General features: G+C 34.7%; 1 protein-coding gene and 1 non-coding gene across 2 annotated transcripts in view; both read left to right on the plus strand.

Moving 5' to 3' along the window:
- LOC106662133 (chromosome transmission fidelity protein 18 homolog) overlaps positions 1–20769 on the plus strand; it is a 59382-nt gene that overhangs the window by 27205 nt on the left and 11408 nt on the right. The window contains exon 18 of the mRNA XM_014385953.2: positions 16651–16711. Coding sequence (XP_014241439.1) covers positions 16651–16711 — 61 coding nt within the window. The remainder of the gene's footprint in view (positions 1–16650; positions 16712–20769) is intronic.
- Trnap-agg lies at positions 9340–9411 on the plus strand. Its single transcript has one exon. It is a non-coding gene; the product is annotated as a tRNA-Pro (tRNA).

The raw sequence follows: 20769 nt of genomic DNA on the forward strand, positions 1-20769 counted from the left end.
CATCTTGACTATTGTACGGAGTGAGCGGTTAATCCGGAGGAGATAGGACCTGAGCTGTTCTGGTTCGAGAAGGTGTCCTGTTTTGACACACCAAATTAACCTTTCAATTCAAAATCCAAGGTTACTGAGAGATTCGTACATGAAGTTACTGCAGATTTTGGGAACCATTGCAGACGTTTACTATACTGCTGAAACTTCTAATTTACATGCGTCCATGGTGTTCTTTTAACTTCAGCAAACACAATTATATCGTTATGAAGAATTCCATGGGTTGATTTCTTTAGTGAAAACAGATCCAAGTGCCTAAGATATGTGTTTCACTTCTTAGCTTAATAACAAGACCCTTTTAGCGATTCTAAATAATCCATGTATGTTTAGCGGTTATAATTGACCATATTATTTATTTCAATTAATTATTCTTTTTATCTAAGGTCTTGGTTGAGATGAAAAAGTCAGTGTCACGAGCGGGATTCGAACCCACGAGCTCAGTACGCCGCTGTTCAAACGGTCACAATAGCTCAAGTGGTTAGCGCAGAGGAGTATTGAGCCGAAGGTCGCAGGTTCGAATCCCGCTCGTGACATTGATTTTTTCATCTCAACCAAATAGTTAATTGTAATTCTAAATAATTTTCAAGATTATTTTAAATATGGTAATTATTGATTTTTGTAAATGCGTGGACATATAGATGGTATGTAATTGCTCAGCTCAATTTTTAGTTGTTTTTTTTGTATTGTGGCTTTTTCTTTTACTCTCGGTCTCTCTCTCTCTCTCTCTCTCTCTCTCTTTCTCTCTCTCTCTTTCTCTCTCTCTCGCTCTCTCTCTGTCTGTCTGTCTCTCTGTCTGTCTGTCTCTCTGTCTCGCTGTCTCTCTCTCTCTCTCTCTCTCTCTCAAAATATTATATAATACTAAAATATTATATTTTATATATCCAAATGCATCTTCATTCTCAGACAGCGATGAACTATATAAATTATTATGTAAAACAAACAAAAATGAATCAAAACTTTCCCTTTAATAACGTAATTTTATTACCAATAGGTCAACATTTTTTTTAAAACTTAAAACAGAAATCGTTAAGGGTTGTAACTAAATACACTTTCAATCTATTCCCGATAATTCGTGAGGGAGGCTTCTGGAGCTCTTGGCTCCTAGTCCAATCCCTCATTTATCTTGATTTACAGTGATGTGTGAAATTTATATTAACCTGTACCTTTTCTGGTGCTCGTTCGGGGATCAATCGCTTCAGCTGCTCTCAAAACATGTTGTCGAATGTAATCAGTACTCTGGAGGAGGCTGGTATACTGGTCGGGGCTGTTGGATCCAGAATGCATGGCGTTGTGATGTCCACTGCTGAATATATTATAGTTTTAGCAAACATGGTTGTTTTTATAACGGAACATTATATTAGCTACTCTTGGGATGATAATTCACCTGTAGTCCTTCGAAACTATCTTCGTGCCGATTTAGTGAATGCTGAAACTCTCAATTCACCCGATGGCTTCCTGGTGCGTGTTGAATATCTGGCAATTCCAGTCGCTTACATAACATTGTAATAATAATGGTCTTATCCGAGGTACAAATCCATGGCTGTTAAAACAGATCCTGGTTTCTTTAAAAACTTTATGAATGCGTTACACTTTCAACTAACGCATCGGAGATAATTCGGAGGGATATTTGTGCAGCACTAGGCTAATATTCCAATGCTTGTCTAGTGGATAATGTGGGAAAACTTGACTTCCTGGTGTTTGTCCTCGGATCAACCGCTTCAGCTAATCTCCAAACATATTGACAATGTATGGACTGGTAATAAAGAATATCGAGTTCATTAGGGGTTTTGGATCTTGTGATGTCCACTGCTGAACATCTTGAGTTTAGCCACTCTTAATTTTTATTCACATTTACCATTGACATTGGTTATTTTATGCTGTTTCTGAATAATACTAACTTCCAGAGTTGGAAGTTTACTTAAGTACGATGAAACTAGAAATCTTAATTAAAAATGTATTAATGTTCATTGCGGATAATCCATGAAGTTCTTTCGTTTCTGTAATAAAACCTCTATAACAATTTTTGTTATTTATGCAAGCGTGCTTTTAGAAAATGGACTGTCGTATCATAAATTTATCCTTCCGAATTTGCCCTTTTTATCGTTAGTTTTTGTTTCATATTTTTAAAAAATCAAATCTCCTTTTAAAATTCCCATTAGATACCGAAGATGCAAACCAAGGGGTGATTGGGAGGGTGGGACAGGAAGGCAGTGATGAGAGGAGGAAGGATTTAAGCCGAGTCTATTCACTGGGTGACAAACGAATTTTTACCCCCCCGGTCCACTTCCCATGGCCGACTCATCCCGGTCGCCCGCAATTAATGATCCGAGCCTGATTTAGTGATCCCGACCCGGGGAAAATATGCTTTTAGCCCTGGGGACAATAAGAGTCATCATCAGGGCCAGTGTTGATTTTTTTCCGGAGCCCAAGAGGCGGCCGCCTATTCATAAGTCGTTATGTGGTAAAGCGAGGCGTTCTCGACATAAAATAAATGACTTATCCAGAAAGGGCACTTAGGAAATGGGGTTTATATTACTGGGCATAATCGTTTTTTTTCCTCCTGTAAATACATATTTGTCGTTCATGGTTATAGATTCCCATTAAACGTCTTTCCATTATTCTCAAAGACTCACTTTGGCCGCTGAAATATAACTATCACATTGATAAACTGCATAAAATTATTAAGTTTCCAAACAGCAAAAAAAACCAAAAAAACCATCATTTTCAATAATCTAAGCCTATTTAAAATTGAGAATTATTTAATTTATATACTTTTGTTGCTTAAGCTAATGTATGTGATATATTTGTATAGCGATTTATTTATTGGGTTGTCCGGAAAATAATGCAGGATTTTGGTATTAAACAAAAAAAAAGAAACTAGTTACTTTAAAGCAATGTTCTTTAATCAAAATAATTTCCCATACTCTCAATACATTTCTCCCAACGTGTTGGTAACTTATTAATTCCGTCTGAGTAGAATTCAGAATTTTTAGAATTGATAAAGTCAATAAATGCATTTTCCAGTTCCGTTTGATTTTTGAATATTATGTGTTGTAAGTAGTGGTCCAGGTGTCTAAAAAAATGGTAGTCAGTAGGCGAGAGGTCCGGAGAGTAGGGTGGGTGAGGCAAAGTTTCATAGCCAAGCTCCAATAATTTTTGTGACGTTACACGTGACACATGTGGTCGAGCGTTGTCATGCAACAAAATGGGCCCTTTCCGATTGACCAAAGAGGGCTTCATTACTGCCAATTTCTGATGCATGGTATTAATTTGGTTACAGTATGATTCAGCATTGATGGTTTCGCCAGGATTTAAGAAGCTGTAGTGTATTAAACCAAATGAAGCCCACCATACCGTAACCATTACCTTTTTTTGATGAGTTGGGGGCTTTGGAAAATGTATTGGAGCTTCTCCTTTGTCGAGCCACTGTCCAGAACGTCTAGTGTTATCGTAGAGAATCCACTTTTCGTCACATGTAACAATTCTGGCCAGAAATGGGTCATTTTTGTTTCGACAAAGAAGTGATGCACAAACATCAAAGCGCTGATTTTTTTGGCGATCGTTTAATGAGTGTGGAACCCAATTTTCGAGTTTTTTCACTTTTCCAATCGCCTTGAGGTGGTCAGCGACGGTCGTTTTACTGACTTTGAGTTGCTCTGCAAGTTCTCGAACAGTTGTTTTGGGGTTTTCTTCCACCACTGATCGCAGAACATCATCATTAAGAGAGGAAGGCCTTCCACGACCTTCTTCATCTTCAAGGCTGAAATCTCCCTCCCGAAATTTTTTAAACCACCTTTGCACAGTGCACTCATTAACACAACCCTCGCCCCAGACTTGGTTAATGTTTCTAGCCGTTTGGGCTCCGCTTCGGCCGAGTTTAAACTCGTAAAAGAAAATCGTACGAAATTCTCGCTTTGACATTATAAGGATGACTGAATTATTTCCAAGTAGCGGAATGCTACAGAGGTAAACAAACAATATCATTTGGAAGAGGATTAATAAGTGTTGACATTCATACAAATGAGTAATCCTGTAAACGTAAACAGAATATTTTATATAGATTTTTTTTAATGAAAACTTAAAATCCTGCATTATTTTCCGGACAACCCGATAAGTATATAGGGTGAGTTTAACATCCGTTCCTCTCTATTTTTAGAGGGGAATTTTTTGGAAAAACCCCGTGAAAGCAGAACAATTGTCATGAAAAACATGTGATGAGAAGTGATGAGAACTTACCCAGTGGTGAGCTTCGTATAGAAGAAGTAAATAATGACGAATTTTTCAATTTTCTTCGTCACTACGTGGCCATCGGCGTTTCAGTCGGGATGGTAGTTCACCAAGTCAGTTTCAACTGATGGTCCAAGGCATTGGGGTGTGTGGAAAGGGTATGATGGACTATTTTTGTAGTCTTTCGCTACTTCTGGAACAAATGGAATATTAAGGTCTGTTTAGGGGGTCAGATACGCAAAAAGGATGGTTAACAATTTTCTTAGGACTTTTGGATGCGTTGGATGTAGGAATGCTTAGCTAACCCCCAGAGGTCGAACCAGTCCACGTATGTAAGTTTGAGAACCATGATTTATATCTTTTGTAGTCTTTCGAATAGTGGTGATCACAATCTGTAACGTCTGTTAGTTCGTTTCGTTTTAGTTCTTTTGGCGAACTTCAATTTCTATGACGTGATGATCTTGCTCGAAATGTTAAGCCCTCATTGTTATCCTGGAGGATTAGAAAAAATTTTGTAGGTCATGAGAAATTGGACAAAAAAGTTTACGTGTCTCGGATTTTTTCCCCAAAATCACACAAACAAAATATAGAGGAGGGCAGAAGTGAAACTAACTGTATACTTTTGATATTAGAATAGGCTGAAATAGTTGTGATAAATAAAAAATACTATATTTTATATTTTTACTTTTCACACCAATAAAATAAACAACTTTCAGTGATTATATATTTTGATTTATACAAATAATTTTTAAGTACATTTAAGAAGTTGTCTGACTGTCAATAGGCTTTCATGAAACGTTATTATTCCTTATTATACGGAAATATTTTAAACAAATATATACACAGGACAGATATATGGGCAGAAGGCTAATCCAACTAATCCAAGAAGTGATGTCTCCTGTAATTAACTACAGAACTATTATTCTCTCTTCCAAGAAGAGCTTCAAAATAGATATTTTATCGGACTTATATGGATATTTTATCGGGTTCTTCTGAAACTCGTTTGACAAACGAAAATAATTTAATTGTGTCTTGCGTACAAAACCGTATAATCAGACCTATGACATACTAGAAAACGAGAAATTTATGCATACCTCTTTTCGAAAAGTGGATTCTACATTTATCTTCACCGTTCATCTATACGTTAGTACAATATTTTCATTTAAAAAAATAAAGACTGTTCAGACATAATTCAGATTTTAATGACTACAATATACCTAAAGTAAAACCCAAAAAGGTACTTTTATTTAAAAATAAGAGTACATCCTACAGTGGCTTCTAATTTTTAATCACCTTTGAGACAAATTTAAATTTTCATCATCCCTTTTAAACGTTGGAACGGCGGAAAGGTATTTGTACACGAAATACGCTTTTATTCTCTACAGTTGATTGATGAATAATTATTTTCAATATTATTTATTTTTGTAGCATCATAATTTCAAGATAATTCAATAAAAATTTTAATTTTCTTTTATAAAATTAATTCTAACTCTCTTGTCAAAATAAAACTCTAAACAGATACCAGAGAACATTATTTGTTTTAAATGATTGTGGGGGCGTCGGTGGCCGCAACGGTTTAGGCGTTGACACGGCGTTCATCACTGTAAGGTAAAGGTCACGGGTTCGAATCCAGCGGCCCTACATTCGAACCCGACATACTTACAAATGGGTTTTTGTTCAAAAATACCGGCACGCCGAGGATTGATATAACCTGTGTTGTTTCGAGCCCTCGTAAAAAATTGAAAATAAAAAAATAACTTGTGAGATTTCTCTAATTTTGAGACTATACTGTGGGATGATGCCCATGTCTACCTTTCCTCACTGGTTTGATCTGACAGACGTGTTTCAGCTTCTCGCCATCTCTAGTACAATATTTTAGTCTTGTCCCATTGAATATAAAATTAATAAGTGTTAACAAAAATATTTTATTCTAACTTTCGCAAGGTAGAATGGAGCTACGGAACCATTCTCGGCCCGCTTCCTTTTCACATGCTGATCTATGCTCAGTCTCGCCCCATTACCGTTCCCTTTCCTCTATTCTTCCATTATAGCTACGCCCTCCGACAATAGGAGGTCCTTTTCAAAACATCATTTTCTTATGTCCTCAAGACCGCCCTAAATCACTTAATGACCCGGTCCGAAAGCCAAAACAGGCTTTTAAGAGCCAACTTACATATGTGGCTATTATTTCCCTTATATTGCTCTTACCCCTTTATATAAATAGATAGATAATGATGTTTATTTACAATAAAAATTATTTTACAAAAAATATTCAGTACATAAAACATCCTAGACAATAGCCCACAGGCTGTCTGTCGAGTTGCCAAAAGAAAAAAAACATAGAATAATATTAATAATGTTAATAAAACGAATACTAATACTAACAATACTAATACAAATAGTCATAATTTACACAATACTTTATTAATAATTGAAATGATCGATTAGGAACGCTCTGTATTTTAGGGAGTACAAAACAATTGTAGAGACTGTGCCAGTTCTGCCCATTCAAATATGAAATTACTTCATTTTTTCTAAAAACAATTTGCCAAACCACCTAAGTCTGAGTTCCTTCAATATAGGGCACACCGCCAAAAAATGGAAGCCATCCTCATACACACCTAAATTACACAAAGCACAACGGTACGCTTCCTCATTTCTGTGGACCGAGTAATTAAGAGACAGCAACTGACCTCTTGCTTTCATTATCACACTTATCATATTCAAATTATAATTTTTATTTAAATAATGGTGATTTTCTCCTAATTCCAGATTCAGTTCTTTGTATAAACCATGGAAGACAGACCGTTGTGCTCTTCATTTTAGTTTATTTTGAAAATCAGTTCTTAAAACATCTACCAAGCTTTCCACACTATTTTTATTTACGTCGGAGTAACTCAGTTAGTTACCCCTTTATATATCACGCTCATTTATCCTCTATATCGTTTATCTCGTTTAATTTTTTATAGTGGAATTTTGAATCCTTGTAGCTCGTTTTTTACTGAGATTGTCTGTATCAAAGATTAGTTGATGTTTAAGAAAAATTTGCCACACAATAGTGAATATGAAGTAAATAACAGGTCCGTTACTTGTTTTGAATTTCGCGAATATCTTCCCGCGAAGCCTTTATTGTAAGCCTCAAATTCATTTGAATCATCAGGACGTAACTGCCACCACGTGAGAAAAAAAATCACTCCACATAGCGAGGATATGGACCAACAAAAAATGTGTATATCAATATATATCAATACAAACCCAATGTATATCAATACAATATCACTAACAATATGACAAAATTGTGCTGTACCATGTTTTCTGTAACTTGTTTTCTTTCTCTTCTTGGTTTTCATATTGAGATAGTTTGATATTTGGTGGCTTATTTTCTTCACTTTTATCATATTCTTTGGCACAATCTTTTATCAATTTGACATTAGAATAGGTTAAAAATTACGGGAAAATTAAATTATAATTTACTTTCTTGTTTCTGCTTGCTATCAACTCTGCATCAAAAAACATTCATAGTAGCCAATCCACGTGCGACTTTTTTTTAAATAAATCAACAATATTTAATATATTTATAGTCGAAAACCTGCAATCGTTTCCAATATAACAAACCTATCTTGTTGCCTTGGTTTAATAAAAACTTATTTATCGGAAAATTGGTCAGTGCACTGGGAGACTTAACAATGTACGATGTTTTACTTAACCTTACTTAATTGATCAAGCGGACCACGAAAACTAGTGATTTTTACTTAACATTCTATTTTAGAGTATTTTCCTTTTGTTCAGTACAGGACAATTTATTCCTTTTCCGCGATTTCTTCACTTGTTATATCCCAAAGTGCGTTACCGCAATAGAAGCCACATTTTTTTTACAGTCTTCATCAGAAGGTTCCGATTAGATAAATCAAGAATTCACTTTAGCCATTTTTTCTCGTAAAAATGTCAATATTCACACGGCAAGCATTTTTTTCTCTCAGGTATTTCACTCTCTCACATCTTCCCATCGCAATTTTGACGGTTCTAAATAGTATTTTATCTTACCTCAAAATAACGTCTCATCTATTCGTCCGAAATTGTTATCAATTGGCCAATTTAACAATACATTTATAATATTACTGATTATTTAAAAAAACATATGTTAGAAAAACATACGTACAAAAAACATTAAAAACAACGCGAAACACAACACTGACACGACTACATAGAAAACACGCAATTTGCGTGTGTACAAATACTTTGATTAAACATAAAACTTTCTATAATGTGTACACTATTTCAAAAATTCATATTCTTATGTATTTGTATAATTTAAGCCAAAACCTACACAAATGGCACAATTACACAGAAGACAAACACTTTGAGTGAGTAGAAATACTTTGATTGAATATATAAAAAATATATTTTACAGTATATAAATTCACTTTTCCACATCCAAAATGTAATTGTTATATGTAAACAATGTTTGTAAATCTCACGTCCTGAAGATGATCTCAACAAAGATCGAAACGTGGCACGATAAAGAAAATGTTTTTCTAAAATCTACGTCACACCAGACCGCATCTCACGGTCTTTAAATAATAAATAATAATGAATCATCATCACAATAAACAGCTTAGAAAAATTTACTCAAATTTGTTGGAAATTCAAATAAGTTTTAATTTAATTTTTTTAAAAACAAGATTGGATTCTTGATTCTCAACGCATCAGGGCCTTCCAGAGAGATCCTGCCATTCATTAGAATTATCAACTGTTTTCAACAATTTTTTAAGGAATTGTTAAATTTGTTTACCATCCATTTGCTTTTTGTTATCAATAGTGTTATTTAATTCAATTGACGTTCCATTTATCTTGGGAAAACTCGTCACAGGTCAGTATAAATAATTGAAGGTAATTCATTTATACGGAAAAAAATGAGCGTTTCGATGCCATTTTAAACACCTAATATTTTTTGTATTATCTACAAAACCTTAAAAAATAATAAATATTAAAAATTCAGGCCGAATCAACCCAGCGGCAATCGTCTGTCAGTGATCAAGCGAGAAAGTGCTCCTTTTCACAACCGGTTCGTTGGTCTAGGGGTATGATTCTCGCTTAGGGTGCGAGAGGTCCCGGGTTCAAATCCCGGACGGACCCATAAATTTTTTTTCATCTTTGAATTAAGATTATATTTATATGAAATATTTTTTTGGACGTTCAGCAGTTAACTCTACTTAAACTAAGCGTAAAGGTAACTTACTCAACCCACTCGATTAAAAAACACAAAAACGCGTATTCGTTGATCGTTTTTATTTATTTAAATCAATTAAGTATTTTAAAATGTTGACTTCATGCTTTAAATAAAAAAAATGCATACTGTCATACTTTGTGTGGTTTTTTACCACATATTTTTCTATTGAATTTAAACTTTCTAAACTAAAATTTGGTACTAATATTTTTTGTGTGTATAATTTTGACCAATATTTCTGTATTTAATAAAAACTGATTTTATTTCATTAAAACACTTAAATAATAAATAATTATAATTACTATGATTAATGATTTTTTTCTCAATAATTTGTAGGAGACGAATTTTCTTTACCGTCTTTTTTTTTCATATCTCACGTTTTCGTTTATACGTTACCAGTTTATGTAATTTATATATTATGCCTCAGCCATATACCATATATTATAAATAAACAAAAATAAATATGTACAGTACTAACGGAGTTATTTAAATACATTTGACACCGCTGCGTTCAAATTTCAAGTGATATCGTTTTGTTTAAACTATTTTATTTTATAACTTTCAATAAAAATTAAAAATGGTAATAGGGAAATTCTAGTCTTGCATGATGCATTGGTTTGTTTTATTAAGTTAAAGTTTGAAAATGATTTTTCCCAGGACAAAAAGTTGAAAACATAAAATTTTGAATATCTGCGAAAGTTTGAGAATCGGAACATGACCCGTGAGAACTTTTTTGTCACCCAAGAGGTGTGAAATCCACTGGCAAAATTTGTGACGTGATTAGCCTGACACCCGTATAACGTACGTGAAAAACCTGTGATCAAATTTGAAATGGTAGAAGAGTACAAAAGGACATATTAAAAGTAACTTCTATTAACCCAACTCCCCCTTTTTCAAACTGTCACCAGTGTTTTCCCATTAGGTTCGTTGTAATTAAAGAAAAGCGTACACTGCTAGAAAGCTTATTAAACGAAGAAGTTTTTACGAAATTCATCAAGCTCTACCGTGAATTTTTTCCAATAATTTTAAATTTAGCAGTTGTGATAGATTTAGTTCTTGTTTTTTACGAAAAATTAAATTGAATATTCTAGTAGGGGGATTCTTTCTTTTAACGAAATTTAATGCTCTTTTCAATCCTTTTTCATAGTTTTTCAGATTAGTTTTCATAAAATTTTTATAAAAATTGTAATTTCGTTGAGTTGATGACATTTCAAATTTAAGTTGTGAGGATGGGACTTTCGGTCAGGTTTTTTGGTAGTAAGGATGAAGATTATTCCATGAATGCCAACGTTTCGATTTCTATTTATAAATCATCTTCAGGGCTGCTTATACATATGGTTACATTTTACATTATTTACATTAATTTTGCTCTTTTCAATGCTTTTTCATAGTTTTTCAGATTAGTTTTCTTAAAATTTTTTATAAAAATTGTAATTTTATTGAGTTGATGACCGTTCAACTTTAAGTTGTGAGGCTGGGACTTTCGATCAGGTTTTTTGGTAGTAAGGATGAAGATTATTCCATGAATGCCAACGTTTCGATTTCTATTTATAAATCATCTTCAGGGCTGCTTATACATACATGGTTATATTTTACATTATTTACATTAATTTAACAGACGATTAAAATTATACCAGTTTGAACTTACGGGTTGATAAACAGTTATAGTTGTAGTCCTCTTAAAAAACTAATATAGTTTTATCACCGTTTACACCGAAGAGTAGTCAAAAAAAGAAAATGTTTGTTTATGTTGTTAAGACTTATTTCGACTAGGATGATAACTGTTTATCAGCCATTAAGTTCACACTGGTATAATTTTAATCAAACGTTATTCTGTTAAATTAATTTTTTAAATGTAAAATGTAACCATGTAAAATGTACCAGGCAGCCCTAAAGAGGATTTATAAATAGAAATCGAAACGTTGGCATTCATGGAATAATCTTCATCCTTACTACCAAAAAACCTGACCGAAAGTCGCATCCTCACCACCAAAATTTGTAATATTTTTATTTTAATTTTTTAGCCTGTTGGTCGGTTTATTTGATTTGTATGCATTTATTTTCATTTCATTTTTCCCGCCAAGAAGTTATTTGTTTTTATGCTGTTTTCATTCTGTTCTATTTTTCACTGATTGTTAATTAGCGGTACTTCCATACAGTTAAACCATTGTATTATTCTAAGAGGACACCGTCCCAGAATAAAGACTGTTTTTTTTTTTTAATTTTAATTTTAATTTTAAATTTTTTTTTATTTCCCCAAAAATCAATAATTTAAGAGGTAGGTAGGTAGGTTTATGACGAAAAACCGTAGATAGTTGGAAAAAAATTAGTTATCTATGAAAGGTTTGAGAATCGGACCATGGCGGTTAAGAACTTTTTTGTCATTCTGGAGGTGTGAAATTCAACGACAAAATTTTGTGACGTCAAAATACCTGTAATCAAATTTTAAATGATAGGAATGGTAAATAATTATAAAATAACATGACAAAAATAAGCACAAAAAGTATTAGTTTCTAAAGTGATAACTACTATTAGTGATATGAAAAGATATTGATGTAGGGAGTAAAGGTCGTTTACCATCTGGTCTAGCTGTTTGTATATATTGGTTGAATCCACTTTAACTCATTATTGTCCTTTCTTGGAATAATTTGCTATCTATTTCTAATACCAGATTACAGATTAGAAAGAATGGAATTGTGATTAAATTGTTCCGGGAAGGGAGGACAGAGATGAAACCGAGCTCATCAGAACTGAGAACAGTTGATAAAGTTTGCCTTATCTCATAAATCCTCTCTTCTGAGGAAGGCTCCCTACACCTAAGGGAAGAATTACTGCATATCTCGCATTTCCTCCGACTTTTCTTTTCAACGGCCAATTTGTTACTTGGAGTTTCGTAAAGGACATCTGGAGCCTCATGGCGTAAATCTCTTGGAAGTGGTCTCGGCGCAAACTTGAGCCCTTCTTCAGGAGAAGGACCAGGTGTTGGGCGGGAATTTGTTTTTGATTTGTGCGTAAAACTCCGTTAATCGAGGCACTCATTGTCTCGGCTTTTCCGCTATTCAGAGGAGGTGTAGGAGAATTAAGACAGAGCTTGGAGTCCTGCCGTCGTTATTAATCCCCTTTTACGCTCTATTTATTGCACAGTGCTTCAAGGTTCGCCCCACCCATTACATTAAGCACCGGAGGCAATTTAAGCCCCACACAACCCGGTAAGCACTCCGCGGAATGCCCTTCGTCTATTTTACAATCCACCTCCTGTTACATTATCGACGTGTGATGGCGGGGTTGCATTCTAGGTGTGTTTTAAAGCATTCCAAACTACCATGTTACTTCCACACATAAACATTGCGGAATATGTTGGGCCGTGGCAAAAATAATGCAGGTTTGAAAAGGCAATCCAAACTAATTTCAATTTTTATAAAATAGAAAAAATTTATTCAAAATTTATTCTTTGCCTACGTTTAATATGCTCTTTTATTCCGCTTATATAAAAATCTTTATTTCGACTCACAATTAAGTCTTGGAAGGCGTTTGCGGCTTCACCGCGTTCTCTAAAACTTTTAACCCTCAAGGAATCATGCCTAAAAATGGAAGTCTGTAGGCGAGAGGTCGGGCGAATATGGAGGGTGCGCAGGGTTGGCATTGTACGAAATGTGCCCCGGCAATATAGTGAAGAAGAATCGGCCCCTTACGGTTTACCAATGCTAGTCAAAGACGTTGCAGCTTCCCGTGCATTTTGTCAATTTCTTGGCAATATTTCTCTGCTGTGATGGTTTCACCATAATTCAAGAAATTGTAGGGAACAACCTCGGCAGTACATCACCAAACAGTCACCATAACCTTTTTGGGTGCAGATTTGGTGTCGAGAAGTGTTTTAGCGCTTCATCCTTGTCCAACCATTGATCTGTACGCCTTCTGTTATTGTGCAGAATCCACTTCTAATCGCTGTTCGTGATGATTCGATCGAGAAATGGATCATTTTGGTGTCGCAACGGAAGTGACGTACAAATTTCAAAGCGCCGGTTTCTTTAGGCTTCGGCTAGTTAGTGGAGATGGAATGCTAATGCTTCCCTACCTCCCAACTGTATTGATGTTACGCGCGGTTTGGGCCGCACTTCGCCCAAGTTTAAATTCGTACAAATCAATTTGACGAAAATCTAGTTGGACATATTTCATTTCGCAGGTCCTCACTCTTATAAAAGTCTACATAAATAAAAGTGAGATGCGGTCTGGTGTGACGTTGGTTTTGAGAAAAACATTTTCATTATCGTGCCAACATTTCGATCTTTTTATTTTTTTAATCTAAAATTTTCTAGCATTGTATAATTTTTTTTAATCTAAAATTTTCTAGCATTGTATAAACTATATTTATTTATTTTTTTAAATGTAAAATTTCTAGCATTGTATAAATTCATTTTTTCACAAATTACATGTATTTGTAAAATTTAAACAATGTTTTTAAATCCCAGGCCCTGAAGATGATCTCAATAAAGATCGAAACTCACTAGTTTTCGTGGTCCGCTTGACCAATTAATATCTTTCAATTAATTAAGGTTTTTAGTTGGGATATAAAAGTCAGTAGTGTCACGAGCTGGATTCGAACCCACGCCGCTGCTGTACCACTTGAGCTATCGTGACACAAACTTCCCATCTCAACCCCACCTTTTGAATTTTCCCCACCTTTTAATACGTTAAAATGAAGTATACTTCACTAAAGCTCTCCGTGGCCATTTCATTTGTCGCCGAGAATCAAATAGATTACATGACATCTCCGAATAATCATTGACTAACGGTCACTAAACACCACACATAAAATAAAATGTTTTGCATAAAAGATAACAGTTAAAACTATTTATTGTAATCAAAACATTAGATCTGAGATTTTGGCTTTGTTTACATGACATGAACCTGCGAAAATGAAACAAATTTTCAAAACCTGCATTAATTTTGCACCAGCCCATATTTTATGCATTTTTTATTTTAGTATACGTAGAAATATTTTACAGTTACACATAACACTAATTTAGGTAATCTAATCACACTAGTGTTTATCACTATTTGTCTATTACTTTTGTTATACTTTCGACATTTAGAAAACAATAATTTGAGAATCATTCCTGGAGCAAATCTTGCGGTCTCTTTGATTTTAATCTAAGACGCTTTCTCGTGGAGTGCTTAACAATTTCGACTACTGTGGGATCATTACGCAGTGTATTATATCTAACGTACCATGGGGCTCCAGTGATTGTTTTCACACTTTGCTTTGTGCTACTTGAATTTCATTGATGTGTTGAGCCCTGTAGACTGCACGAGTAGTACTAAATTTTACGAGCCTGAGGTATATGCCTCTTTATGCATATAGATATAAAGAGATCGATGATCAACGAATATATTGAGCTTTTATTCTTTTCAATATGGTATGGTTAGTCCAGTTTAGCCTTGAATCTAGATGTAATCCAAAGGACTTCACGGGTCATCTTGAAGTCTTATTCAGTTTACCGTTACTTGCAGACAGCTTATAGTCCTTCGGTAAGTAAATATCTCCGATTTTTTCTTTCTTGGATTCATTTTCATTCTTTAGCGCGAGCCCCATTCACATCGATAAACCTTTGCACTTCTTTTTGGGCATTTCTGTGGATTCTTATATGCCCAGCCTGGCATTATCGGCAAATTTCCCCTGTCTAACGTAGTCTGACTTCCGGATATCGTTGATATTGATCCTTAGATACAGAAGTGGTCCAATGACGCAGCCTTGGGCTACTCCTGATTTTATTAGTTTTGACGTCGGTAAAGCTTTTGCGCATTTAACTGTGTATATGCGCCCTTCTAAGTACGACTTCAGCAGTTCGTAGTGGGTAACTTAGGAAGGGCTTCACACTGTTCTGCAAGGCTTCAAAAACCTAATAGAACCACCTTATAAAACGCCTTTTCCGTTTCAATAAATACACCCAGGCTTACTTTTTTCTTTGTACGTTAAGAATAGCATCGATTATGCTTTGTAGTTGGTCAATGCAGGAGTTAGCTCTGAATCCATATTGCCTTGGGTAGCATCTCAAGAATTTTCAAAAATAAAAAAAGATAAAAAGGCTTATAGGGCGACAGCTTGCTGGTTCGTCTCTTCTTTCGCCTGGTTTTTTGATCATGATGCCTTTGAAGGAGTGGTTGCTTAATATGATCTGGACTTGAGCCTTCTTAGTTGTTGATCTATTTACGGCGATTTTTATTTCGCCAGGAGTGAAAACGATCATGGATATGGAGGTCTTACGAGGTTCCGCGATCTTATCCAGTATATGTTAATATGTGTCCATTGAATTCAATGCGATTGGATTATGAATAAGTTGTTCTTCGTGCAAATCAGCAAAAAGTTAAGATTTTTCCAGATGCGTTGAATCCAACATTCTATTGTATTAGCCGAGGTGGTATGCCCCTTATGTTTTTTATGAGCGCGTTAGTTTTCTTCCATAGGTTTCCGTCGCTCCATCCAAGACACTTAGTTCGCCGTATCTGCACTATGACAGACTCAAATTTGAAAAGTTACCATAAGGAAAAATCGTCCCTTTTTTCCTTTACGTGCTAATTTCATTTGTTTGCCATCATTTCAATTGCCTCGAATAATTTGTACCGGATTTGTATTCGTACCGTCCTTACTACATATTTGTGGATTTCTTATCTGCCATTCGGGTAAAGTAATGCTAATGCTGTCACGGAACTTGTCCTAAGGAAGAAAAGGGAATAAAAGGTGGCCGGAGAGGCCCTTATATAAATGTAAATTAGTTTCCTCTCCCGTGTGTTATTCCGGAGCAAACCGCCCGTTTTATTTACACAATTTTCATTCTGTTGTCGGGGCGGTTGGCTCCGTGAAGGGGTTGGGGGTTCTCATTATACTCGACACACAATGGCTGTATACACCAGAGCGGCGGGGGTGGAACCCTCAAGGCAAATTGTCAAACAAGGTAATATGGCGGCACTGATGGGGTTTTTGAAACGCCACCTTATTGTCGGCCCCCGCCCCGACTCTTATCCTTCGACTACCCTTTCTTCCCCTCTTTCAATTTCCTGTGAAATTATTTATTTATTAATTGAATTGTCTTACATCATTTATACAGCACTTTCATAACGTCTGTCTCAACTTTATCATGTTTTTGCAGAAAGCGAAGGACTTCTTTGGACGGGTGGTTGAAAAGAATCTCAACAACGTTAAGGACAAAGGTAAGAAAATAAATTATCCATCACTTAACCAGTTCATTGAATTATGAAGTAAAGTATTGAGTATGAAATAAAAGATATTAGCCCAACTTGCCCCCATCAAATAACCTAAATAATCACCAAAATAAAGGTTATTAGAATAACAAAACGAATATCCACTACACAAAAATGATAGTGGAGTAATAAGTCCTCATTTGGAACCGACCTCTGTTCGCATTAACATAAATTTGGATTAAATGAATAACTAAGAATGCAGAAGCAAACAGTACACCTTGTCTTGGTTATTAAAAGAACATACATATAAGATCAGGTAATACACACTTGCTTGTTGAAAGATAAGCTGTAAGTTTTGTAAGTAAACCAGAGGGAAAGTGTCATTCGATTTGCCAATCTTTGCTGATATTGTATGTCAGATGCGTTTCGGTTTCTCGACATCTGAGTTTTGAATAATAATTTTGGTTAAAAGCTGCCACTGAAAATGGAAAAACCGACACACGTTTAGGAGACCAAAACAGAGAGGATGGACAGAACAAAATGTTCAGGAACGACCAAACTGCATGTTACTAAAGACAGTAGAGTTTGAAATGGGTAAGACCAAAATAACGAACTGTTAGATATTAGGCCTGGGCAATTGTTCACTTGTTATGGCTGGGAATGTATCTAGCATAAATAAAGTACTTTGTTTTAAACTGCAGCCATTTGAGCGTCTCGATCTGGTTATTGACTTTCTGATTGCAAATATATACTACGTTTATATCCTAGAATGCTAATCTCTCGTTTGAACCTCAGGTTGTCAAATGCAGAATAGAAATACATGTTTTACAAAACATACAATATATNACTTGATATTCCTCGGGGCGGGGTTATAAGCAACCCCTTCCTTTCACGCTAAGAAATTACATTCATTACAATAAATTAACACAAACACAACACTCGATAGAAAAATAGAAGTCTGGCCACATTCACTCCTCCAGAGTACTCGATATTTCTCGGCGCGGGTCTAACATAATAACAGGTGAATCAAGATGGCTGCAGAAGGAAAGATATATTAAATGCTAAAGATATATTAAATTAAAGCTATTAAAGATATATTAAAGATATAAATAATTCTAATCAACTGATGCAATAAGTATGAAATTTCGCTAGCTAAGCCGAATCTACTTCTAAACAATAGGGGTATTCACGATATTTGTTAGATGTTAACTCGTGTTAACTCCAATAGAGAAATGCCCAGTAATATTGTGAACGCCCGCCCCCTTCTTTTCTTAGCATGTTAAATGTTAATAATTTTCCGCAGTGGTGCGTTTCGCGACTGGTAGAACCAAAAAGAACGCTATAACAGACCTTGAAGGCTTGTTTAGGTTTTATTTTGTGTTAAATTGTAAGATGCCAGAAGTTAATAAAAAAGGGAAATTAATCAAAATGCTACGCACTCGAAAAGTACTTAACGCGTCAATTCGTGCCGACATACCTAACTTGTACCCGAACGTCTAACAGCCTACTACTTTATAGGATAGGGGATGTACCTACTATGAATGAGAATATAAGGACAGGTCAGAAATTACCAAAAGAAATGTATTGGTCTGCTTTAATTTATGCGTATTTAAGAATAATAATAAACATGTAAACAAAAAACAGCTCTTGATTCATGGCTGGCATGTTGGTTACCTACGCCCTAACGGCTAGCAATGTGACTACATTTTCGACTTATCATCTAACATTGGCGCTACCCTGTTACATCGAGCAATGTCAACTAGCCGATTCTTACAAGTCTATGTCATCATTTTTCTGGTCTAACGCGACCTAACAGAGTTAACACGGTTAACACAAAGATCGTGAATTCCCCTAACATAGGGCAATAGACCAGCAACAAAAATGAATGCGGGAAGAATGTTCAATCGAATCACAATGTAGTGGAATCTGCGGATTGCATTGTACTTACCTAAATGCAACATTAGTGATTACATAAGCAAAGTTGTGTACCTAAGATGCATTTATTGCAAAAACGATGACGTTAAGTTTTACAACGAGATGCTTAGTAAAGTAGACAATAAACAATCTACCTAAATAATACAAATTATCTGCTAAAAGGACGGGCAACACATATCAATAAATTGTACTTTTTACTCTCTCTCTCTCTCTCTCTCTCTCTCTCTCTCTCTCTATATATATATATATATATATATATATGCCATTCTTGCGTGTCGTGTTGAGAGTGCCCAATGTTACAATTACACAGAAGACAAACAGTTTGAGCCCTGAAGATGATCTCAATAAAGATCGAAACGTTGGCACGATAAAGAAAAGGTTTTTCTAAAACCTACATCACACCAGACCGCATCTCACGATTTCTGAATACAATATAAATAAACTTAATGTAACTAGGTAATATATTTACTTTTTTATTTAAAAAAAACCACATGGAAATGTTTTCTACATAAATCAAAAAAGAAATATTTATTGTAATTAAATACTTGTAAACTAAATATCGTAAATTACTAAGATTATATGAAATATAAAAATCCACCTTCCTCTGTATGCCATTAAAGACTAAAATAGATATAATAAATAAATATTTCTTTCTAGAAGAAATAATTTAGATATAAACCTACTCATTATGTTGTGTAGTTTATTTTTAAAACCTAAAAAATTAGCAATAGCAATTAGCCAACAAACTACTTGTTTAACGTTCCGACAATGGCGTATTACATTTGATATCACTTAACAATTTTTGTATGTAAAAAATGAATATTTTATTTTATTTTTACGACACAAATCAGTACAATGTATTTGGTTGTAGCGACAGTTTAGTTTTACAAGTTTTGTTTAAAAAAAATCATGTATTGTAGTAAAATTTGATTACTTGTTTGATTGATTTAATCAATCATTCACAACTACAACCCTTTTGTTCAGAGAGAGCTCTGGGTAACGTATTATTTTCTCATTTTTTTATCATTGATATTTTTTATTGAAAATAATAAACCTTTTGATCTGGAATAAATTAAAAAAATATGTATAAAATTATTTTCTCACTCTGGGTGAACCGAGTCCCGTTAAAAGATGCGTTAGGGCGAAATGGATCCCCCTCTCGTTTTTATGATGGGAAAGCATTGGAGAAAAATGGACAAATTATCTTACAATAAATTTCCTTTCCGGGGCCAATTTTGTAATGAATAAAAAATCCTCTTTTTTACGGTCCTAACAGAGAGTGTGCATTAATTATAACGCAAATTCCGTTTTTTTCCCCAGCCGAGGACGAAGGGGGATATTCGGATTTTATTTGCAAGCGAGTGGTACGATTTTATTTCTGCATTTTTATGAGGAAGGCAAAAACCGACGGGAGCGTGCCCGGGTTTTCATCAACTCCATGCAAATTTCATATTTGCCAATAACGATAAATAACAATAAAGCGATAATGCATCGTAAATAGAGATAATCAAGGCGTCATCGTGTACAAACAATGTTTCGATATTGATAATCATCTCCCCTTTGTGTGCGATGGGGTTGATGAGATGGGTTTTCTCTCGTTACACAAAGCAATCAGGTAGTCAAGTAAATTTTCATTAAAGGGCCGAATGGTTGTTAAATAAACTGAGCATGGAACATGATGAATCTCCAAGTTTGCATTTTCATATCTGCCTACTTTATTGTTACCACTTTGATTTTTCACTACTCTAATATTTATTTTTTTTAGCAAGAAACAATTTACTGTACGTTTTTTGCCACCCGTAATACAAATTTTGGAAAAATTTCAAATTTTCACCTCTCAAATATTTTTTTTCACACGTTAGTGATGACTTTGAAACAGACAACTCTGTATCATGGTATGATCTTGATACAAAAGCAAATTCAGTTGTTACTGCCAAGCTTTCGATCTATTTTAAGGTCATCATCAGGTCAAAACAATATTAAATATGTCTACAAATTGACATAATTTAGATTTGAAAGATGGTCTTCAATGCAGTTTATGTTTTGCCCTGACGATGACCTTAAAATAGATCGAAATCTTGGCAGTAACAAATCAATTTGCTTTTTTATCAAGAACTTAATCCAGAGTCGAT

Source organism: Cimex lectularius, unplaced genomic scaffold, assembly GCF_000648675.2.
Source record: "Cimex lectularius strain Harlan isolate CLEC.00 unplaced genomic scaffold, Clec_2.1 scaffold106, whole genome shotgun sequence".
In the NCBI taxonomy this organism is placed as follows: Eukaryota; Metazoa; Arthropoda; class Insecta; order Hemiptera; family Cimicidae; genus Cimex; species Cimex lectularius.